Here is a 24,372-nt window from a genome sequence, read left to right on the forward strand (position 1 = left end):
CTCCCTGGAAGGGCCAGGCTTGGTGAAACACAACTGCTGATCTCCCAGGTGAGCTCACTACCATGAGGTAACCGGTGTCCACAGGGTCACTTGGAGCTCTGGGGCCTGCAGGGGCCATTCCCCTGGCCCCAGGGCACCCTCTTTGCTGTCTGGGGGCACAGGAGGCTGAGCCCACCAGGCCAGGGGCTGGTTGGTGCTCCAAGCCCCTCTCCAGGGATCACCTTCCTGCAGGGACAGCTCCAGGGCAGAACCCTGAGCCCAGTGGGCTTTGATCAGCCCTTCATGACAGGGGCTGTAGGAGGTAAAGAACTGGGGTTTGGCTGTGGCACTGGAGAAGGATTCAGCTCAGGAGGAACCTCTGAAGCCTTGTGTGCCCCAAGTCCCTGCTCCCACTTCAAGCCTTCCCTTTGAGCCTGGAGTGTTGTCCTTCACTCAAGGACTGAACATCCCCAAGGACAGACAGACCCCACTCCTCTGGGTGCCTGGCCCACCCTCCTGGGCCCTGAGCTTTTCCTTTTCCCAACCCACACCTGGAGGCAGCTTGGCACCACAGAAGGGTGGCTCCATTCTGCTTGGAACTGCCCTTCAAGAAGCCACAGGCTGCTTTAAACACTCCAGAACATCCTCCAGCCCACCCTTGACCTTCATCCCTCAGCTCCATGCCCAGGAGAGGTGAACAAGATGTTCTCCAGGTTCTCCACACCCCTCCTTGCTGGGCACCACCCCTGCACTGGGTACAGGAGCTTCCCAGAGCCTGCTGGCCACACTCCTCTGGCAAACCAAAGATGGGGTGATGTTCTGGGGCTGGACCCCCTTCATCATGGTGTCCATTGCCCACAAAGCTTCCTCCACCCAACCCTTAGTGCTCCTGCCCCCAGCCACATTCCCACAGTAAGGCAGAGCAGAATCTCATCCCTCCATTTTATTTCAAAAGTTCAAAAGTTTGTAAAAAAATACCCAAACAAGTTAAAACCACCTGAAAATATATAAAGATAACACCCAGATCACAAGAGCACAAATCTCATCCCCATGACCCTTCTCTCACAAGTCTTTGCAGCTCTGGGGACCATGTGGGAGGAAGAACTCTGGAAGGGTAAGGAGCACACAGATGTTGGGTGGACACTTCCAGAGGCACCACTGGGTCAGTGATGAGTCTTGTAAGGAATCTGCTGGCTCTGAACGTGGCCAGCAGAGAGGAGGGAAGATCACAGCCAAGGAAGCCACTGCATCCCCACCAATTCCCACCAGGAGAGCTGCCCAGGCTGCCAGTGCTGTCCTCACTCTTGGATGGCCCTCCTGCTCCTGACACAGAGGGTGCCTTGGTGAATCCCATCCCAGCTCCCACTGAGGCTCCACAGAGCAGCCTGGAGATGCTTTTAGCTGCCAAACAACGTTCCAAGGATGGGGAAAGAGGCTCCTCGTGTCTCAGTGCAGCAGTTCCTGCAGCTCCTGTCCAGCTCCGCCTCCCTGAGCACGGAGCAGAGCTGGGACTCGTACCCGCTGTCCCTCACCCTGCCCTGGGGCTGCACCTGCAGCAAATCCCTGCCCACAGCTGGAATCCTGCAGCCCGGGACAGCCGGGAGGAGCTGCACACCCCAGTCTGACCCCGAGGAGCCCCTGCTGGAGCCGGGAGCAGCCTGGGGGCGCTGGGGAGGAGGCGGGAGGACACCGGGAGCTCCAGGGGCTGCTGCTTGTGCTGCCCTGACACAGCAGCAACATCTGGCTGCAGCCAGGGGCAGTGTGGGAGAGGGCAGGCAGCCAGCAGGGCAGCTGGTCCTGCTCGCTGTGCCCTCCAGAGCAGGCCTGCTCCCATCCCTGGGCGTGCTGTCACTGTCCCTGCTCCGGCCACGCTCAGTGACAGCGCTGGCTGCAGCTGCCTGCCCAGCATCCCAACCTGCAGCCACTGCTCCTGAGGATGCTGGCTGGGATACAGGGCCCCCAGGGCTCTGACACAGGCACAGATCCAAAGCAAGGCAGCTGTGAGGTCTGCTGGAGAGCTCTGTGCCCAGGGGCAGGCTGCCAGCCCTCCCCAAGGCAGGCAGGGCTGGCTCAGACACCTGCCCTGCACCCTGTGCCCCCATCCCAGCACCCACCAGCTCCATCTGCTCACCCAGGGGGGACAGGCCAGAACCCAGCTCCAGCCTGGGCCTCTTTGCCCCCTGGGAGCTGTGTCTGGAGCACAGCTGGCGCTTCCTGGAGGCAGCCTGGCCTTGGGGAGGGTGGCTGACAGGTTCACTTGAAGCCACTGCCTCTCTGACAGGAGTGGGTGATGCATGAGGCCCCCAGCCCAGCTCAGGAGCCAAATCTAAACCCGAAGCCCCCAGCCCAGCCTCCCCCATGGCACCATGGGCAGCACAGACCCCTCTGCTGAGCCGTGCTCCCCTTGGCAGCTGCAGGGAGCTGGGCTTTGACAAGTCCCCTCCTCCTGTGGGATCTGTGACCCTGTCCCTGGGTAGGCAGGGGGAATGTCCCTGGGTCTTCAGGCCATGATCCAGCTCTGTATCTGTTAGCAGCTCCACAGCATCCTGCTCAGGCTGCTCCCCTTCCTCTCCCAGCTCAGCTGGCAGCAGCTTCATTCCTCCAGTGCTGTGTGCTTGAGGCACCACACGTTCATCTGCCAGGCAGGACCAGGGCACCCTGGGAGGAACCATCAGTTAATGCTCACCCAGCCCCAGCCACAAACACTCCCCCCAGGGAGAAAAAACCTCTCTCCTGCACTGCAGGGTGTTTGCAGCCCTTGCTCAGGAACAGGGAAGCAGTTTTAGCCTGCTGAGGCTCACAATGACTCTGCTGCTGGCAGAGATGGGCAGCACAAGGGAGCTCAGGCTCCTCAGCCCAGTGCCCAGGCACAGGGGGGCTACAGAGCAGCAGGGACAGAAGAGGAAGGCTCAGCTGCCCTTTCTAATTTAGGAGGCACCAGGAGTCCATGGAGAGTTCCCTGAAGGAGAAACCCCATGGAAATGCAGGAACATCTCCCATTGTTTGTCTGAAATTTGCCCAGGAGGTACCAAGTTGGTCCTGCTTCAGGCACAGGCACCCCATTCCATGGATGTCTGCTGCCTTTGGGCTCCAGGAGTTCCCAGATCCCCAGACTTACTTGGCTGAGCCCTCCAGGAAGCTGTTGGTGAGCTGGGAGATGACACGGTCCACAGGGATGTACCGGGAGCTGTCCTGGGCAAACCTCTGGTGCTGGGGGCTCTGGAGATGCTGGAAGGTGGCAGAGACCCTTTAACAACACTCACAGCTTTGCCAGGAGGGGAATTTGCACTTCCCACAGCCTAAGAGACCAGAGGGCAAAGGGACAGAGGCAATGTCTGCCAGGTTTGGGAACACACAGTGTCCTGTTCCATGCTCCTGCTGATGAGGAGGCTGTGTCTGGATCCAAGAGAAGCCCACAGGAATTTCCCATTTCCTCCCCAGCAGCAGACTCCACCACCATTGTCTGGCACTAACAGCTGGGCTCTGAAAGCCCCCTTGCTTGGCACCTAAAAAAATCTCATCTCACCTTTCCAATCTGCTGGTGCCCCATGGAACAGACTCTTCACCTTATGGATCATGCAGCAGGATGATCCTTGAGGCTCTGGCACCCCAAGAGAGGAGCATGTGCTCCAACCTTCAAATCAACCTTCAAACCCCCTGTGCTCTGACCACATTCCCAGCTCAGAGGCAGATCCTGCTGGATGCAGCAATTCCTCCCAAAGGGGCTCACAGTGCTAACGAGCATGACACAATTAACAAAGCCTCTGAGTGCTCCCCACAACTCCTGCAAGGAACCAGCTCCCAGGGGAACCTTTACCTTCTGCAGCTCTTCAAAGGTCTCTTGGCAGCACTCACAGAACCCCCTCCTTTTCCTGGGCACGGTGACGTGTGCGGAACGAGGGCTCTTCCCCCCAGTGCTGTGCAGGGCACAACCCTCAGCACCCCTGCAAGGGACAGCACAGGGTCACCCTGCCTGGCAGGGACAGCACAGGGCTCCCTGTGCCCACACCCAAAGGCTGGTGGCTCCCAGAGCCCAGGAACCAGCAGTGAGCAGGGTTAAACACAAAAGGAGCTGCAGCCTACCTGGCTTGGCAGGAACTGGAGAGGCTTTTCAGAGGCTCAAATGGGCTGGAGCTTTTGGGTGCCAGGAAGTTGAGGGCAGGAAAGCTTTGGAATTGGTGATGGAAGGGCCTGAATTGCCTGGAAGCAGCAGATCAGGACATCAGAGTCATGGCAAGGCTTCAGAGCTGTCCCTCCTGCAGCCTGGAGGGGCTCAAGGTGCCACCTCATTCATGGTGAGGTGGTGCCCAGTGCTCTCCAGGGGCTGTGCCAGAGTTCCCATTTCTGATTTCACATGAGAATGAAATTCTCATTCCATTGAACACATTTAAAGTGTTAAAACCAGCTCCCAGTAACAGCCCCAATGTTTTGGACAGAAGGCAAATTTGCCTGCTCAGCCCAAATTCCATTTTTTGTCCCAGCTCACAGCAGTGCAGCATTTCCAGCTACCTCACTGTACAGGAAGGTTTTGATTCCCACATTTCTCCCCTCACACTTCACTGCATGCAGATGTAAACCCCAATATCTGACTCTTAATTGAGATGCCTTCAATGTTGCCTTTGGAATAATTAATTGGCCCCGTGGATGCTGGTAGAGTTACAAACTCCTCAGAAACACCACAGGGATCAGGTCCCCTGTGCCCAAGGCTGGCCTCAAGTTACAGGCCCTGACCTCCTGTGCTTCAATCTCACTCCTCTCTGCTGAGGGTGGATTAAGTGACCTGCTGAGGATCACACAGGGAATGTGAGCAAGGAAGGAAACTGCTGTCAAGTCTCGTTTGACACCTTTTTTCTCCCTGACACACAAGACACCTGGATTGTTTCTCTAAACTCCATCTGCCTCCCTCTAGGAGAGAATCAATTCCCAGAGTGGAACAGGCTCTGCACAGAAGCCAGGACAGCCTCATGGGCAGGAATGAAACCAGGGAAGGAGAGGCTTTAGGTTTTAGGGTAGGATATTTAGAAAGGTCTCATTTACCTGCTCTGGTCTTCAACTTTCAGAAAAGGGGGCTTCAATTTTCCTGCCAGAGAGAAACCTGGTTAGTTTTCCTGGCCAAATTCCCTATTAAGACACTCATTCCCCAACAGAACTGGGCTCCAGAGCTGAGTGTATCACAACTTCTGGCTCTGGTGAATGCCAAGTGGTGGCCAAGCACAGACAAAACATCTCTGGGTGACCCCAACAGCCCTGGTCCAAGTTTGCAGTGGGGTGAGCAAACCCCAGGCAGCCCAACCATGGGACATTTCCACCTTTGGAAGGGTATCCAGCCATCCCCTCACATCTTTAATGCCTCCTCAGCCACACAGCCACTGACCTAACCCTGAGCTTTCTGATTCCAGCCCCAAAAATTGTCACACAATCCCCCCACAATGTGTCACTGAGTATGAGGAGGGAACTCAGGAACTGCAGCAGCCGCAACAACTTCCAGCTCCTTTTCCTCCATTCACCCTGCCTCAAGTGCAGAACCTGGCTCATCAGCCTGGCTCAGACCAGGATGGGGATGTCAAAGCAGCAAGAGATGCTGGAGACAAACCAAGGTGCAGCCAGCCAAGCCTGGCAACAGGACACTGCTCGAGAGCAGGATCTGGCCTCTGCTCAGCTCCCAAAGCAGCTTTGCTTCCTTTGGAGAGCAAGGACAGAGCAAAAGAGCCTCAGCAGAGCACTGAGGGAAAATGTTTTCAGAGCCAGGCTGGGAGGGGAGGTTCCAAGGTCCCTCCTGTTCTGCAGGTTCCACTCACATTACGCTCACCTTGGAAACCTGAGTCCTGATCTGGCTAAGAAACAAAAAACACCAAGGTGTTCCCACAAGGCATCTGCCTGACCCTGAAACCAAGCCTCTCCTGCCTCCCTCATGGTCTCTGAAGGGCGAGGAGTTTTGTTTTCTCGTGATCCTGGCACTCAATGCTATTTTTTCCCAAAGATATTTCACCCTCCTTCCCCAGAAAGGCTGAGCCCACCTGTCCTCACCAGCCTCACCCTCTGCTTGCCTCAAATGTGCTGCCACGTCACTGGAGCTGCTATTTCAGTACAGGATCAAGTTTTTTCCATGCAAACACTGCCAAATGCTCAGCACTTCTGAGAGAGAGGCCCCAGATCCAGCTCAGATGGGTGAGTGATCCCAGCAATGGCTCTGATGCCACTGTGAGACCTCAGAGCAGATCTCAGAGCTTGCAGGCACAATCTGAGACATCCAACAGCTTCTTGAGCCTTTCTTCAGCACCCCAAACTGGGAAATAACTCCCAAGTGTGTCTCACACACCACCCAGGCTGGAGCCTGCTCCAAACTGACACAAGTCGCAGACCCAGCTGACGTCAGCAGTGCCAATTTCAGCCCCAATTTCTGTCTAATTGCAGATGAGATGAGATGAAAACCTGGCTGTTCCCCCTCCCTCCTGCCTGCCAGAGCCATCCCCAGCTCGGTGTCTCAGCAGCACATCTCAGCCTAGCAGAAGTGAGTGGGCTGGGAGGAACACGCTCTCCTCTGCAGGATGCATTATTCCTCAAAACCTCCCTGAAGCTGCTGGATTCAACGAGCAGAACTGTTCTCTCTGTTCTGGGAGCTGGCAGCAAAGGGTTTTTAGGATTTTGAAACACACTGTGACATCAAAGATCCTCAGCTGTCCTGGGAGGCTGCAGCCAGACTCCAACAAGGAGTAACAGAGCCCATTCAAGGGGAACTGCCTAAAGAGTTGGCATATTTTGGGATTGCCAAAGGTTTTGATGCATTTCAAATTCTAAATGGAGCTTCTCCAAGCAGCTCCACGTCTGAGCATAAACAGCAGCAAAACTTCCAGGCCTTACCTCTGTGAATTTTGGATTTGGAGGCAGGGCATTTCACCTAGAGGAAAAAGGGACACATTCAGAATGGGAGCAGCACAAGCAGAGCTGCAGCAGCCTCACCCACCATTTCAGAGCTCCTGTACCACCCAGAGCACCTCCCCTCATTCTGCCTCCCAAATTACCCAGGGTTAGCTGAAATACTAGGTTAATAATATAGTATTATATTAAATATAATTATTTACTAAATTAAATATATGAAATATAATTATTTAATAAAGGCTGCCATGCTCTATCCTTACATCCCACCTTCCCTCTGACCTCTCCAATGCATTAACCAATCCTTTGGTGAGCCAGTGTAGCACCCACATCATCATCATCATCTTTGATTTGCTTGTGTGTGTGGTTTTTGCTTTCCTAACTAAATCACCTTTATCTCAATTCATGAGCTTTCTCACTTTTGCTCTCCCATCCCAGAGGATCCCAGAGGGCGGCTGTGTGGGGCTGAGTTGCCATTTGGGGTTAAACCATGACCCTTAGGGTTAAAGTCAGCATTAGCTGTGCTATGAATGCTGATATTTAGCAACAGCTGCCTCATTCTCAGCTGGATTTACCCCCAACTTTATATTCTTTGATTTTTTTCATCTTCACCACTAACACAAGCACCAGATTGGATCCAGCATCCCCCTGACTGCCCCACTGGCACTGAAGCTGCTACAGGAACTGTCCAAACCCTGAACTGCTGCAATTGGCTGAAGGTAAATTGTTACCTCTGTCTGCTGGCACTGCTTCCTTGCTCCTGAGATGGCTCGCAGCAGCTGCTGGGCATAGGACAACATTTCTGTGCAGGTGGGATGTCAAAGAGCCAAAGCTGAGCCAGGGAAAGGAGCTGTTCCCTCAGAGTGCAGCCCACCCCCCTAATACACTGGGAAAAGCTGGAGCCTGCAGGAATGGTCCAAGAGAACATTTTGAGCCCCTCTGTGTGCTCTCTGGCAGAGCTGGAGGCTGCTGGGGCTCTGCAGGAAGGAGACACTGGCAGGAGCTGTGCAGCACACAGAGCAGAGCCCAGGGACAGGAACCAGACAGGCTCAGCCACAGCTGTATGTCACTGTCACCAGACACTCAGGAACCTTTTACTCCACACCTATTCTTAGTATCAGAGCTCCACCATCTGCCTTTCCCATCACCCCCTCCCCATCCATCATGGGGACAGGAGGTGCCTTCCAGAACAGGTCCTCAAACACCAGCACTTCCTAATTAAACCAGATCAAATCCTGCCCTTTTCATGATTGTACTTCCAGGTTAATTAATAAAAACAGTCTTTTTGGAACAAATTTTCCTAATGTTCCACCTTCAGTAGATGACAAGGTGCTTGCTGTTGCAAATGTGACAGTGGCACATTCTGTACACACAAATGTGTTTGAGGGCAGGATGGCATCACTCAGCCAGGCCAGCATGGCATCACTCCAGGAGATTTGCTTGCAATTTCTTCCTTCTGTTCTACTTTTCTTCCATCCCTTCTGCTCCACCTGTCTCCAAAACCCCTCATTCCCAGCAGGCTCCTGCAGCCCACAGTGAAGGATACCATCCACATGCAGGATCTGGACTCCCCACAGGCGAGCGTTGGCGAGGATGCTGCTGCCACTGCAGGTGTCCTGCACAGAGAGGTTTGGCAAAGCCCAGCTCAAAGCTCAGCTCTAAACTGAGCTCAGAGCCCTTCCTGCTGCCCAGCTGACAGAGTGTGGCTGCTACAGAAATCAGGGCACAGCAGTAAAGGATGGAGCTCATGCTTTATCCATCCCAAATTAACAGCAGCACCTTGGGCAGGTGTTTATTTAATCAGCATGAGCTTTTAAGTGGGCACTGAGATTTATCTGGGGAAACGACTGCAGGGGAGCATTTTGCCCCAGCTACATTACTTTCAGTTCTTTTTAGGCTAAAAATTCATCTAACAACAGGCCTAGTGTTAATAATTCTCTTGTGTTGAGCACCCAGCTGGCTGGGAGAGGTATCAGAGGTGTAACACTGGATGCCATGGCTCCAGAAATAGTGACCAGGAGCACTACACAACCTCCTGCAGGCCACAGGCAACTGCTTTGTGCCTTTCCCAGCCCCAGGATCTGCTCTGTCAGCAGGCCAGGGGCTCTGCAGGAAGGCTGGCACTGGTTCTGCTGTGCTCAGCAGAGCTCTGAGCACACCCAGCCCTAGCAGAGCCCATCCAAGGCTGCTCACCTGGTTCTTCATGGCCTTGTTCAGCAGCTCCTTTCCCCTGCTCAGCAGTGCCTGTGGAGAGAGGAGACATGAACAGGTCATGGCAAGGAGCTGGAGAGCAGCAATCCCTGGGGATGCCCAAAGTGCTGGAGAGCAACAATCCCTGGGGATGACCAAAGAGCTGGAAAGCAACAATCCCCAAAGAACTGGAGAGCAACAACCCCTGGGGATCCCCACACTCTGCTAGTCCAGAGAGCCTTTCAGAGAATGCAAACTGCAGACAGAACCACTCAACTGCACCACCAGCAGCAGCCAAGGCTTGGAATTATTGACCAGCAGGGAAATGAAAGCTCCAGAGTGAGCAGCAATTTAGTTTGGAAAGTGCCTGCTGCATCATGGAATTGTTCAGGCTGGAAAAGCTCTGTAAGGTCAAGTCCAACTCCTCCCCAGTATAGCCAAGGTCACCACTGACCCATGTCCCCAGGTGCCACATCCACTGAGTTTTTAAATCCCTGCAGGGATGGGGACTCCACCACTGGCCTGGGCAGCTGTGCCAGGGTTGGACAACCCTTTCCATGAAGTTGTTTTCCCTAATATCCAATCTAAACCTGCCCAGCACAGCTTGAGGCTGTTTCCTCTTGTCCTGTCACTTGTTACCCAGGAGAAGTGACCAAGCCCTACCTGGCTACAACCTCCTATCAGGGAGTTGTAGAAAGATCAGGTCCCCCTGCTCTCCAGGCATCTCAAGATGTTGGCCAGGGTTAGGAACATCCTGGGAACTGAGCCAACAGCCTCAGCAGATTGGGTCAGCTCTTTGTAAGACAAGGGACAGTGCTGGGAGCCAGGACAGGGGACAAAAACTGGGAGAGAACTCTGCAGCTCAGCATTCCCACTGCAGGTGCTTCTGCTCCAGCTGGCAGAGATTCCCCAGGCCTGGGCTGGGGCAGCTGCTTTTCCCCAGACACCACATTCCAGGTGGGATGTTGGAGCTTGGCCACAAGGATTTGTGAGCAGAAAGCCCAGCTCCAACAGGCAAATGGGACCAGGAGAAAAATGGGACCAGGAGAAGCCCCTTCCTGCATGAGACCCTCATGGATCTCCTCCAGGGTACAGGGGCCTTGCCCTGTGACTACCCAGAGTCTGCAATGCTTTTCTCTGTCTATATTTCTGTTTTTTCTCACTACACCTCTGGGAACCAGCCATGGCCTCCACATCCTCTGCCATTCCAGATTTCCTTGATTACAGCCCAAATCTGTGACATGCACAATGATGGCAGACACAAAATACCAGAGTATGGATAAGGACAGCCAGGGAAACAAGAACAGAGCAGGGAAAAAACCACACAGAATATTTGCTCAGAGCAGAAACAACTCCACCTTCCAAAACTGTCCCCAGATTCTGCCCTGCAGCCCCCTTGGACAAAACCTTTGTAGTTCTTACAATGTGTGGTGTCTTTGGACAAACCCTTGTAGCTCTTACAGTGTAGGGTGGCTTCTGGTGAGCTCTGTTTGGGGTTCCTTTGGGGACAGCAGGCACTGAGCTCGTGGATTTTGTTCTTTCTGCAGTTGGGTTGTTCTGCTTCTCCTCCCGAGCCCTGGGCTGGTTCCTCTTGGCCTCTCTGTTGCTGGACACCACACAGGTGACTTCTTTGCTGAGGAAGCTTTCTGTCACCTGCAGAGAGACAGAACACAGCAGCTCTGCAAGGGCCTGACCCTGAGCTGGCAGAGTTCTGCTGAACAAAGCTGGGCTCAACCCACACACAGCAGGAATATACACATTCCTATTCCTTCTTTCATTCCATACCAACCAGGAGATCCTGTGATGCCCTAGAGATTCACTGCAAATAAACCCCAGAAATTCAGATCCAGACATCCAGGACTCTGTCACCTGCAGCGCTTTCAGAAAAAAAAACCCCAACATTTGAGGAAAACAACCTGGATATCATAGATCAGCTTGGAGGAGCTCTGTCCTCAGAGAGTGTATCAAGTTTTAGAAAGATAAAGGAGAAAGGGAACAACTGGGCAAGCAGCTCCACAGAGGGAGGAGGGAAGCAGAGAGATGAAACACATACACACAGCAGTCCTTCCAGCACTGGCCTGATCTGGAACACCTGGAATGTTGGGAGGGAAAAGCCAGAACAGCTGGAATGTTGGGAGGGAAAGGAGCTCTGTCCCCAGGAGAAAATAACCAGTTTTTGACAAATAAAGGAGAAAGAACAACCGGGCAAGCAGCTCCACAGACAGCAGGGCAGGAGGGAAGCAGAGAGATGAAACACACACACATCAATCCTTCCAGCACTGGTTGGAGCTGGAACACCTTGAATATTGGGAGGGAAAGAGGTACTGTACCCAGAAGAACATAACCAGCTTTAGAAAAATAAAGGAGAAAAGGAACAACAGGGCAAGCAGCTCCACAGAGGGAGGAGGGAAGCAGAGATGAAACACACACACACACCAGCATTGGTTGGACCTGGAACACCTGGAATGTTGGGAGGGAAAGGCCAAAGCACCTGGAATGTTGGGAGGGAAAGAGGTTCTGTACCCAGAAGAACATAACCAGCTTTAGAAAAATAAAGGAGAAAGGGAACAACCGGGCAAGCAGCTCAACAGACAACAGGGCAGGAGGGAAGCAGAAACACACACCAGATCTTCCAGGGCTGGCCTGACCTGGAACACCTGGAATGCTGGGAGGGAAAGGCCAAAGCACCCGGAATGTCGGGAGGGAAAAGCCAAAACACCTGGAATTTTGGGAGGAAAGGGCCAGAACAGCCGGAATGTCGGGAACGAAAGGCCGGTGCCGAGCCCAGGGAGCCCCGAGGGCCGGAGCGCGGGGACAGGGGCGATCCCCACCAGCCCCACTGTGGGGCAGCCGGGGAGGGAACAGACTCATCGGAGAAACATAAAACCCAGGAAACATTAAAAAATGAGCAGAGTTAGAAAAGGGGCGAGGCCATCCCAAGGCACTCCCCTAGAGCCCCCCGCAGTCCCGGGTCACCCCCAGCCTCTCACAGGCCCGACCCGAGCTCACCCCGCCGAGCCGCCCGATGGCCTCCGCCAGGTACCGGGCGCCGCGGCCGCTGGGCAGGTCCAGGTAGAAGGACTGCCCGCGGAGGGGCCGAGGGGAAGACGTGCCAGCCATGGCCCTGCCCGGCTTGGAGCCCGCCGCTTGTCCGTGTTTAAATTCCGCCGCCCGCCCCGCCCCGCACGGCGGCCGCGAAGGGACGCGCCGCTCCCCGCGAAGCCGCTCTGCGGGGAAAGGAGAAGCTGTGTTAAAGGCGTAGGTGGCGCAGGGGGTACACAGGGCACACCGAGCACACCGGGGCACACCGGGCCCCGCCGCTCCGGTCTGGGCACGGCCGCACCGAGCCTGACCGCCTTGCCTACTCTCCGGCCGGCGCCACAATTTTGCCCCGCCGCGGCCGCCGTCCCCTCCCTCTGCAGGCCCAAGATGGCGGCGCCCGGCGGGGCGGGCGCGGCGTCGATGGCGATGGCGATGCCGATCGCGGCCCCCATGCTGCTCCCGGAGCCGCCGCCCTTCCCGGCATGGCTGGCAGCACGCCTGGACGCGCTGGGGCTGGACCGAGCCGTGTACGGCGCCTACATCGAGGGGCTGCTGCGGGAGGAGGAGAGCGATGAGGAGCGGCTGGAGGCGCTGCGGGCCGTGCTGGCCGCCTGCCTGGTAAGGGCGGGGGTCGCTCCGCCGCACCGGGCTAGCGGGGTCTCCCCGTTCTCCTTGTGCTGATGAACGTGCTCCTGGGTCGTGCTCCTGCCGGGGCTCCCCTGCTGCCCACAGAGGGGGCTGCGGCCTCCACAGGGAGCAGGACGGGCGGGGCGGCTCCTGGCATCACCCCGTTCCCGGAGCGGGTCACCCCCTTATGGGAGGACGCCGACAGCAGGGGGTTTTTAACCCCCACCCGAGGGTCTTGTGGGGTTTCGGGTGCTGGTTTGGGGTTCTGGTGCCTCACACCCGCCTTGTCTGTCAGGAATGGGATCCCGCTGGGGCTGGGACGGACAGGAACAGCCGTGGGTGAGCAGGGATTCCCTTTGCTCCTGCCTCATTCCCGGGACCTTTCCCAGAGCGGGTCACCCCTTTACTGGGAGGTCACCCACATCAGGGGGTTTTTAACCTTCACCCGTGAACCTTGTGGGGTTTTTGGTGCTTGTTTGGGGGTTTGTGCCAGGCTCGGGCTGCTGGGAGCTCTGTTCGTGGGGATCCCCCTGGTTTGGGTGCAGCGCTCAGGGTTCACCGCAATCTGTGCGGTCTGGCAGTGCCAGGTGGGCACCGAGAGGTGAATTTAAGGACATTACTGGGAGGACACTCACATTAGCAGCTTTTTAACCCCCACCCGAGAGCCTTGTGGGGTTTTTGGTGCTTGTTTGGGGTTTGTGCCCGCCTCGGGCTGGTGGGAGCTCTGTGGAAGGGGATCCCCCTGTTCTGTTCGTGGGGATCCCCTGGTTTGGGTGCAGCGCTCAGGGTTCACCGCAGTCTGGGCGGTCTGGCAGTGCCAGGTGGGCACCGAGAGGTGAATTTAATGGTAAATCCTCTGCCAGGAGTGTGGGGTGGTGCTGTGGTGGCTCACAGCCGCCTTGGCTGTCAGGAATGGGATCCCGATGGACAGGAACAGCCGTGGGTGGCAGCGCTTCCCTCTGCCCTGCCGGATTCCTGGAGCCAGGAGGGTGCAGGGAGGGATTTCTCTTCCTAATCCTCCCTGTATGATTTTTACAGTGCTTGTGTCTCGGGCTTTTTCATAAATGGATGTTTCATAGTTGTGGAAAATGCATGTATTTTATGATTGGCTTTTTGCAAATATTAAAAAGAATATTATATGTGTTGTGTTAGAAAGTAATGCTGTATTAATTCTCTTAAGTACTGTGTTAAATATAGTTTTAGGTTATAAAAAATGTTAAAATAGAAACAATGCTGTGTAGGATACTTTTTTAAAGAAAGGACTCACACTGAGATAGCAGCCACAGGACACCTGAATCTTTCAGAGAAAAGGAATTTATTGCTCCATTATCAGAAGAAATGAACTTCTTCCCACCTCGAAGGCGCTGTCAGGATTCAGAGGAAGAAGTTGATGATGACCAGACAGAATCCTGTGTTTGAATGGAATTTATGCATCATGTATGAAGTGTATGAATATGCAACAAGCTATTGCTTTTAAGGGTTAATCCTTTGTTAACGTGGGTCCTTTTTTGGGCTCCTGCTGCCCAGAAAAGGTACCCGGACTTTGTCCCTCTTGTCTCATATTGTCCTAATTCAATTTGTCCAAATTATTATTACTCTAATTGTATTACTATTTTTATAACCATTTTATTACTATTAAACTTTTAAAATTTTAAAAACAAGTGATTGGCATTTTTCACAATAGTGTAAAATGTTAACTCATGAGTAGTGCTGGGAACTGTCTGCTCAGTTTTCCTCCCAAATATCACTGTGGGAGCACAAATCCCACAGGGACTGTGTGGTGGTGTTCACAGGGGTCCCAGGATGAGAATCTTGACTCCATGTTTCAGAAGGCTGATTTATTATTTTATGATATATATTACATTAAAACTATACTAAAAGAATAGAAGAAAGGATTTCATCAGAAGGCTTGAAAGGAAAGGAAGGAATGGAATGATAATAAAATCTTATGACTGACCACACAGTCTGAGCCAGGTGACTGTGATTGGCCATTAATTAGAAACAACCACATGAGAGCAATCCCAGATGCACCTGTTGCATTCCACAGCAGCAGATAGCCATTGTTTACATTTTGTTCCTGAGGCCTTCAGCTTCTCAGGAGGAAAATCCTGGCAAAGGGATTTTTCAGAAAATATCATGGCCACAGGCCTTGGAGCCTGAAAGAGCCTGAGAAGCAAACGGTGCACGCTGAGGGATGGAGCCAGATGTCTTTGCAAAGTGCTGCTCTGCAGTACTGGAGGTTAATTAACCTCCCTGTAATTACCAGACTTCATTCCATCCCCATTGCTGTGCCTGGCTCTCTCCAGGCCTGGGAAGTGTGTCCTGGCTGGAATATTCCCCTTTCCTGATATTCCAGCTTTCTGCTGTTTCCCCTTTTCCTTTCTGTGCTGCTGCCAGGACTGAGCAGCTGTGGGGTTCCCTCCAGTCCAGAGCCTCATTTGCAGTTTCTGGCTCACTTTGATTTTTCTGCCATTCCTGTAAAACATTTTTGTCTCTTGAACCCTCAGACTTCATAATTATTCTTTGTAGTCTGTTCTTTTTTAATGTCTTTTTTTGTTTATTTTTAGACTATGTGCTTATTTCTGTGCTGACTGTTGAAACAGTATTTTATTTGGTGAATTTGGGGGTTTTCTTGCCAACTCTCTTCTCCGAATTCCATACACAAATTATAGGGGATTTTTTTTTTCCAATTTCACAAACACTGTTAAAATAAGGTGACATCTCAAGTGATGTCACAGACATATTTTATGAAAAATCCTTTTTCTCCTGAGAAGCTGAGAGGCCTCAGAAATGAAATGTAAGCAATAATTATCTGCTGCTGTGGAATGCAACAGGTGCATATGTGATTGGTCTCGTGGTTGTTTTTAATTAATGGCCAATCACAAGATTTTATTATCATTTTATTCCTTTCTATTCCTTGGTAGTCTTCTGATTAAATCCTTTCTTCTATTATTTTAGTATAGTTTTAATATATAATTTATTTTTAATATAATATATATAATAAAATAATAAATCATAAATAATATAATAAAATAAAATTATAAATAATAATAAAATAATAAATGGAGTCAAGATTCTCATCTCTCCCTCATCCTGGGACCACCACACAGTGGCATCTCCTCTCATGTCCATGGTTCCTCAGTCCTGCTCATGTCTTGCACCAGGGATTTTCTACCATTCCTAATCCAGAAATTTAAAATCAAGTTCTATTTCTGTCTAGTTTTTAAACCAGACAGAATCCACCTCACCTGTGTTTTTCATGGTTGATTTTTTTTCTGTATTTACTGAATGCCAAACCAAATAATTTCTTGTTTGTTTGGAAATATTTGAGCTCTGTGACCTCCATCAGTGGTGTTTGCCTCTCCTGTGTTCCATGGAGCAAATACCAAATGGGCTCCAAGACATTCAGCACCTTTAGGGAACAAATTTAAGCAAGAGAAAAAGAGAAATTCTGAGCAGGAGCAGAGCTGGAGAGAGGAGTGAGAAGCTGTGAGAGCTCTGCAGGGTCAGGAGCTGCTCCAGGCACCATGGAGGGGATTCCACAGAGATTCTGTGGTGGGACCATGGGGAGGCAGCAGTGCAGCCCCTGGAGATCCACCTGGGAGCAGAGATTCACCTGCAGATCCACCTGGGAGCAGAGATTCTCCTGCAGATCCACCTGGGAGCAGAGATTCACCTGGAGATCCACACTGGAGCAGAGATTCACCTGGAGATCCATGTTGGAGCAGAGATTCACCTGGAGATCCACGTTGGAGCAGAGATTCTCCTGCAGATCCATGTTGGAGCAGAGATTCACCTGCAGATCCACCTGGGAGCAGAGATTCTCCTGCAGATCCACACTGGAGCAGAGATTCACCTGGAGATCCATGTTGGAGCAGAGATTCACCTGGAGATCCATGTTGGAGCAGAGATTCTCCTGCAGATCCACCTGGGAGCAGAGATTCACCTGCAGATCCACCTGGGAGCAGAGATTCTCCTGCAGATCCACCCGGGAGCAGAGATTCTCCTGGAGATCCATGTTGGAGCAGAGATTCTCCTGCAGCCCCTGGAGATCCACCTGGGAGCAGAAATTCCCCTGAAGCTCCTGGAGGAGCCCCTGTTGGAGCAGAAATTCTCCTGCTGATCCACACTGGAGCAGAGGTTCTCCTGGAGATCCAGGTGGGAGCAGAGATTCTCCTGCAGAACCCCTGCAGATCCACCTGGGAGCAGAGATTCACCTGCAGATCTACATTGGAGCAGAGATTCTCAAGAAGATCCACCTGGGAGCAGAGATTCACCTGCAGATCCACCTGGGAGCAGAGATTCTCCTGCAGATCCACACTGGAGCAGAGATTCACCTGGAGATCCATGTTGGAGCAGAGATTCTCCTACAGATCCACCTGGGAGCAGAGATTCTCCTGGAGATCCATGTTGGAGCAGAGATTCTCCTGCAGATCCACCTGGGAGCAGAGATTCTCCTGGAGATCCATGTTGGAGCAGAGATTCTCCTGCAGCCCCTGGAGATCCACCTGGGAGCAGAAATTCTCCTGAAGCTCCTGGAGGAGCCCCTGTTGGAGCAGAGATTCTCCTGCAGATCCACATTGGAGCAGAGATTCTCCTGAAGCTCCTGGAGATCCACGTGGGAGCAGAGATTCACCTGCAGATCCACCTGGGAGCAGAGATTCTCCTGGAGATCCACGTGGGAGCAGAGATTCTCCTGCAGATCCACGTTGGAGCAGAGATTCTCCTGGAGATCCACGTGGGAGCAGAGATTCCCCTGCAGATCCACACTGGAGCAGAGATTCCCCTGCACTGTGTGTCAGTGTCTCTGTGCACAGTGCCCAAACATCCCAGGCATTCCAGAGTCCTGTGTGTGTTCCACAGGCAGATTTGGGTTGAAAAGCTGTTCCTGAGCTGGGCCTGCAGATCCTCTGTAGCTGCTGCTTTTCTTGCCTGACTGGTGCTGTTTGAAGCAGCCAACTCTGTTCCAAATCTGAGGAGTCTCTTTTCCCTTTCTAGGAAGAAGATCTCTTGAATGATGTGTGCAGGGAGGTTGTGGAGAAGTGGTCTGACTCCCAGGTCGTTGATTCCAAAGAGGAGAAAGAAGGTAGAGTGCTAAGGGCCTCACCTCAAAGGGAATTTTGTGTTTGTCCTGCTGGGAGTTAAACCAATGCCTCTCACTCCATTGCTGCTCTTTTCACCTGGCTTGGGGAGGAGCAGCTTCACTTTGGGCTGCCCCAGCATTTGCTGCTCTTTAGGTTCATAATTTTTTCTTATTTGTGGTTTTTTTTTTGCCTTCTGTTGTTGTTTTTTTTTTTTTTTTTTTTTTTTTGATTTTTTTTTGTGGTGGGTGTTTGGTTATTTGTTTGTTTTGTTTTGGGTTTTTTGTTTTCTTTGGGTTTTTGTGTGTGTGTGTGGTTTTGGTGGGGTTTTTTTTTGTGTGTTTTTTTTTTTCCCTACAGGATTTTTTTTCTGATGATGACATGGTCATTAAGGTCCAGCCTGAACCATTCTGTGCTTTTTTCAGAAACCTTTCCCAGCACATCCAGAGCTGTCTCTGCTCAGTGCTGGCACTGCAGCTATTATGGAATAGAAAAATAGTGCTGCTCCTCTCTGGGCAGTCTGGAAAGCAGCTGCTTTGTCCAACTGCAGTGCCCTGTGAGAGCTGAGCTGTCCCTGCTGCTGCTGCTCACCCCCCTCATTTCCTCTTCCAACATTTTCCCTTCCAGGTCTCCCTTTTTCCCCATAAATGCTTGTTGGAGGGAGCTCTGTGAGGCTGCTGATAAACTCTCACTGCTCCTTCCTGTGCCTGTGTCCATCCCTTGTCCTCAGCTGTGGGAGGTTTGTCCTGGTCCCTGTGCAGTTGGGAGGATTTGTGCTTCAAGCACGGATCAGTGACATTGCAGTGACACAGACCTGACAGGAGATTGTGACAATGGAATGTCCCTTTGGTCTAAATCCTGCTTTTTGTTGGTTTTGCATTTTCTTGTTGCAAAGAGCTTGTTGTCAGTCCCTGGTCACTGCATCAGCCCCAGCATCCATGGCTTTCCCCAGAAATCCTGGAATTCTGCTCTTGGCCTCACCTTACCTTTGGCTGGGGACAGGGAGAAGTTAATGCTGTTCTATGCATTAAATGAAATAAATTCTTCTTGAGGACAAGTGACTTGGATTGCTGGAGCTGCTCCTGACAGTGCTCACCCACAGGGATTTTTCTTGTTCTAAAAAGGCAGCACAGTGTGTGTGGATTCATGGAATTCCAGGGTGAAATTATATCAGAGGGGTTCCATAAAAGGATAAATCCCCACTGAAGTGTGGATCCACTCAGAATAAGAGTCCTGAGGATAAGTGATTAACAGACTGAAAAAAAAAATTGGTGTCAAAACCCAGATGTCAGTTTAGGAAATGGGCAGTGGAATTTCAGTGTTAAAAGGTAAATCTGTAAGGTAAAGGTAAATCAGCTGTTGATCTCTCTTGGTTGGAAAGAAAGGGAGAGCATGGAACTGATCCCTGACTTCAGGTTTTCAGAATTTCTCTTTGATGGGGGTTAAGTACATATTAAATAAACTTATTAAGCTGCTTTGAAGCAGAAGAGAATGTGGAGTCAAATGGATTTTCATTAGCCAGAGCCTGAGTGATTGCAGTTTCACTGTGAAACTCCCCTTACTCCAGGAATAAATAACAGTGTGTGCTCCAGGAATAACAACAGTGTCTGGTGGTGGCTGGGTGCAGCCCAGGGAATTGCCCTCCAAGAGAAGCACAGGGTGCCATCACTGTCACCTCAGGGTGTCACCTCAGGGTGTCAGCTCCATGCTGGCCCTACCCAGCCCTGTGGTGGCTCCTCAGCAGCTCCATCTCTCCCAGATCCCAGCTGGAATTCCCAAAGCAGCACCACTGATGCCCTTGGGAAAAGCTCAGGGGTGGTTTTGGGTGAGATCTCTCCCTTTGGGTGGGTGCATTTCCCCTGCAGGACACGGGAGCAGGCAGTGAGTGACACCAGGGGCTTGGTGGCCTTGTCTGTGGCCTGGGCTGACACTGTCACTCCTCTGCTGCCAGATGAGGTCCAGGCCATTGCCAGCATGATGGAGAAACAGGCCAGGATAGTGGTGAAGCCCAAGGAGGTGTCCCAGGAGGAGAAGCAGAGGAAGGCTGCGCTCCTGGCCCAGTATGCCAACGTGACTGACGAGGAGGAATATCCTTTTCCTGCACTGCTGGGGGCTCTGAGAACCATCAGCTGCTCTAAACCCCCTCAAACAATGCTCTCCTAGCTCTGCAGGGTCTGCTGGGGAAGATTTGCAGTCTTTCTTCATGATAACTGCCAGGGACAAAGCATGGGAGCTCCTGGGAGGGTGTTTGTGGCACTGCCCAGCCCAGGTGTGGCAGGAGAGCACTGAGTGCCCCCATCCCTCAGCAGCTTTCCCAGGAGAAATCTGCTGAAATAATCCTTTACACAGAGAGTGTGTGGAGTGGGAGGGTTAGAAATTAACTCTTTGTGGTGCTGAGGAATGAGTTCTTCCCTGCCCAGCACAAGATCATTACTGGTGGCTGTGTTTCCTTAACTCTCTCACTGGTGGGGATGAACAGGATGGATTGACAACAGCTGTAAATATTGGATCAGAAAAATGTATCCTTTCAGTTCCTGGTGACTCAGGCTGCTTGGCAGGCAGGCAGCCTCCATGGTGAGTTTCCCATCCTTCTCTCCCTGTGCTGGTCTCCCTGGGATAGGCTTTTCTCTCTGTGTCCCCTGACCTTGCTCACAGTGACAGTGACAGTCTGTGTGCTCAGAGTGCAGCACTCAGACCAACCCTGCCATTCACTGCCTTCTCCTCCCCTCTTTCCCTCTTCCACCTTTTTTCAATTTCATAGATCATGCTAATTGATAAGGACAATGCTCCCAGAACATCAGGTTAATGTTGACTGGTGTCCAGAGAGGGAAATCCTGTCAGGAATGAAGCTTTGAGGCAGCTGAACACCCAGGGTTGGCAGGACCAAGGGGCCATGTCTGTCTCAGAACTGGGACCACCCTTGAGCTCCCAGCTGGCACATTTAAGATGGTAGCAGGTTTTATCACATAATTAAATATGAAAGCTAAGTTATTGGGAACATGTATTTACCTGTCTGTCTGCACACATGTGTGTACACATATGTGTTCAGACATGTCACACACAGCTGAACCCACTCGAGGCTGTGCCCTGGGTGTTTGCTTCCTTTCAGGTTTGTAGAGGTTTGATATTTACTTTTACATATCAGTCTTAAGAAGCAGTAGGCAACCTCATTTTTCTAGGAAAAAACCAGAATCACTAAGGTTGGAAAAGAAAAAGAGTCCTCTGGGATTGAGTCCAACCATTCTCCCATCACTGCCAAGGCCACCACTAGCCCCTGTCCCCAAATGCCAATGCCTGACCATCGTTTCCATGAAGCAGTTTTTCCAATATCCAACCTAAACCTCTCCTGGCATAACTTGAGGTTATTCCCTCTGTTCCCTGGGAGCAGAGCCTGACCCCCACCTGGCTGTCCCTTCCTGTCAAGGAGTTGTGGAGAATGACAAGGTCCCCCCAAGCCTCCTTTTCTCCAAGCTGAGCCCCTTCCCAGCTCCCTCTGCCACTTGTGCTCCAGACCCTTCCTTCTCTAGGAGAGAATGTTTTTTCTGGTTGGACAAACAACCAGATATTCCTTCTCCTTTCTGCATTCCTCATTGCCCAGTTCCATCCCTGCCTGGTGAGGAAGCAGGGAGTCAGAAGGTGAGGGGGGAGGTAGAACAAACCTCCCAAGTGCCCAGGCAGTGTCACAGGTGCCCTCAGGCAGAGCATTGTGAGCCCTTAGCCCTGCCCAGCATTGTTCAGAAACACCAACGTGGAGGATGTGCTGAATGCCAGGAAACTGGAGCGGGAGCTGCTGAGGGATGAGTTCCAGAAGAAGAAAGAGCAGGATAAACTGCAGAGGGAGAAGGACAAGCTGGCCAAGCAGGAGAGGAAGGAGAAGGAGAAGAAACGAACACAGAAAGGGGAGCGGAAACGGTAGCTGGTGATTTCCAGTTGGACTCTGAAAGGATAAAATTAATTCTGAATATGGTGTGTGTTTAAAAAGCAGCAAGAATTCCAGGCACGTGGCTGGGAGCAGGTCTTGGAAAGTGGTGCCTTTTTTTCCTTTTTGTTTTGTTTTGTTTTGTTACATAGCAGAACAGAATCTCTGAGCAGCTCCTGGACTCAGTGTGCCCTGTGCTTGTGGTATCAGTGCTTGTGTACCAAAGAAGGGTGAAGTGATTATGTCTGTCTTGTTAAATTGATCCATTTTTACTTCTGACCACCTGGCAGCAGAGCATGGTGTAGGAGCAGCCCCTGCACTGGCTGTGGTTTGAGGTTTGAGCAGGACATGCTGCTCCAGGGCACACACATGAATTCATTGCCACAAGCCTTGAAAAATGTCTTTGCAAATCCCTGTTTGCACTGCTGAGGCCAACACTGCAGCCCTGCTCAGGCTGGGCTGGAGCTGAGATGTGTGAAACAGCTGAGCTGCAGGGATGTGACTGTGGATGAGGGAAACACCACCCAGGCAGGAGCATTGGCCTCAGCAGCAGCAAACCCCACTCCTGACACAGTTTTAAGGCTCCAGAGAGTGGAAAATGTTGCTCCCTGATGTTCTGTGGGGTGAACATGGACTGTTACTTCTACAGCTGTTGCCAGGGTGAAGCTCTGAAGCTGGGTGAGCCAGGGATGCCCTGGGGTCACTGCTGGGCACAGCTGTGTCCTGAATGCTCCTCCTCCCCCCAAAGGGCTCATCCCTGCTGCTCCAGCCTTGTTGTGGTGGTGTTGCCTGCTGGGGAAGGAGAACACTAACCCTGTGAGCTCAGGGGGAAGGAGGGGCTGAGGCTCTGTGCTGTTTGCTGTGGGGTGACCTGTGCTGAGCTCCTGCCCTGCCAGCGTGCCTGACTCCAGGGCCAGGCCTCCCCCTCAAGCTGCTGCTGTGTGTGTGTGAGTCTCCAGCTGCTTTATCTTTGGACTTGAATAATAAATCTTGATTGGCAAAGAAGTGATTTCCTCTGAGTGATGTTGCCATTCATGTGTTCTGTGTCCTTGCTGGCCCCTTGCCCAGCAGCAGCATTTCTCAAGGCTTGCCTTGGTGCAGATGCAGCTTCATTCATGCCTTGTTTCTGTTTCTCAGGGCTCTTTCCTGGGAGCTGGACCAGCTCGGCTGCTCCCCAGGGCTCTCTTCCCAGAGAGAACCACTGTGTTGGTTCCTGGTTGGTATTTCAGGTGGCTCAGGCAGCTGCCAGGGTGTGGATCAGGGCAGGGGGCAGCTCTTGAGGGAGGGGGTGTCACTCAGCCCCAGCTGTCACATCCAGGTGCCCTGGAGCCCTGTGCACACCCCGGGCTGAGGCTGGGTGAGGCACTGGCTGGGATCTCACCTCCTGCTGGCACCCACTTGCTCTGCCCATCCTTGTCAGCCAAAGTGGCTTTTCCCAGAGCTCTGTCACCTGGCACTGAACTGCCCAGCCCTTGGCTTCCAAGAAAATGCAAGCTGAGGGCTGGAGCTGCCTACCTGCATGGGCATGGCCCACCTGAGCCTGTCATGGCCTCCTGAGACCTTTGGTTGTGAGGGTCCAGGGAAGGGCAGCCTTCAACTCTTCAGGGGTCAGGAACAAGGGCAAGTCCAGCCCTTTGGCTTCCAGCAGCTGCCCTGGGGCAGAGTGGAACCAGGAGCAGCACCAGTGGTGTTAGAAAGTGAGCTGATGCTTCCCAGCCCATGAGGCTGCAGTGCTGCCCTCTCTGCCCACCCCATGTTCCTGCCCCTGCCCCCCAGGACTGTGGGCTCCCCCCTTCCCATGCCAGCAGTTTGTGCCATGGATCAGTGCCCAGGCAGCTCCAAGCACTGCTGCTCCATTCAGGACAGTCAGTGCACAGCTGGCACTGGCAGTACAGTTATTTATAGAGCAGGAATAGTCTGGACTCACCCCCAAGATTCCCAGTGCAGATGACAGAATTGCTGCATCAGCTTGCCCTGACAGTGCAGAGCTTGGAGCTGAGACTTTTGCAAGGAAGAATCATTCCCTGCTCTCGCTCCCTTGGCATGTCTGATGTTATGGTCAGAGCTGTCTCCAGGGAAGGATTTCAGCCTCCCCTCTGCTTTTTCCTGAACTCAGTTCCATACCAGACTCAATGCTTCCCCCTGGTACCGGTTCACCTGGAAACACACTTGCAGAACAGAATCTCTTCAACAAAAATGAATTTATTTTTTTATAGACAACTCCAGTCAGCACAGTCAGTTTTGCTTTAACATCAACACAGCCTGGGTCAAACTGAACCAGCCCCAGTGCAGTGGCTGTTAGGAAGCTGTGCTTGTTCTGCCCCTCTCCCCTGGCAGCACTCCTGTCGTTGCCGTGATCACACCCCACCTTCTGCTGAGCCTTTCTCAGTCGTTTCTGCACATCATCTCATGCCAACTTATCTCATGCCATCACCCCTTCTGCAGATCAGCATCCCCAGCAGCAGGAAGGACAGAGCCATGTGGGTACCAGGGTGTGCAGGCATGGTCAGCTCAGTCACTTTAACCCACTGTTCAAGTGAGTTTTTCCCAGGGCCACTCTGTCCTGAGTGAATCCATCACTCCTGCTCCTAAAGACTGAGAGCTGCAAGCAAACACCAGTGCTGGGAGCTGCCCAAATGCAGAAGGGAACTAAGAAGT

The 24,372-nt window shown here is 52.4% G+C and overlaps 2 protein-coding genes across 2 annotated transcripts; one reads left to right on the forward strand and one right to left on the reverse strand.

Moving 5' to 3' along the window:
- Positions 1-907: 907 nt before the first annotated feature.
- DBF4B (DBF4 zinc finger B) lies at positions 908-12,322 on the reverse strand. The gene is made up of 11 exons (XM_058820535.1): positions 12,055-12,322; positions 10,507-10,698; positions 9,049-9,099; positions 8,402-8,471; positions 7,587-7,657; positions 6,841-6,877; positions 5,017-5,059; positions 4,063-4,179; positions 3,797-3,923; positions 3,098-3,207; positions 908-2,637 (listed from the first exon to the last, which is right to left on the reverse strand). Exons 1-11 carry the CDS (start codon positions 12,163-12,165, stop codon positions 1,377-1,379), a joined length of 2,190 nt encoding a protein of 729 aa, XP_058676518.1. The 5' UTR covers positions 12,166-12,322; the 3' UTR covers positions 908-1,376.
- Positions 12,241-22,707, forward strand: CCDC43 (coiled-coil domain containing 43). Its single transcript, XM_058820537.1, has 5 exons — positions 12,241-12,705; positions 17,713-17,800; positions 19,747-19,882; positions 20,259-20,314; positions 21,524-22,707. The coding sequence occupies exons 1-5, from the start codon at positions 12,475-12,477 to the stop codon at positions 21,709-21,711; spliced, it is 699 nt and encodes a 232-aa protein (XP_058676520.1). The 5' UTR covers positions 12,241-12,474; the 3' UTR covers positions 21,712-22,707.
- The last annotated feature ends 1,665 nt before the right edge of the window (positions 22,708-24,372 follow it).

The sequence above is a fragment of the Ammospiza caudacuta genome, chromosome 27 (assembly GCF_027887145.1).
Source record: "Ammospiza caudacuta isolate bAmmCau1 chromosome 27, bAmmCau1.pri, whole genome shotgun sequence".
NCBI lineage: Eukaryota > Metazoa > Chordata > Aves > Passeriformes > Passerellidae > Ammospiza > Ammospiza caudacuta.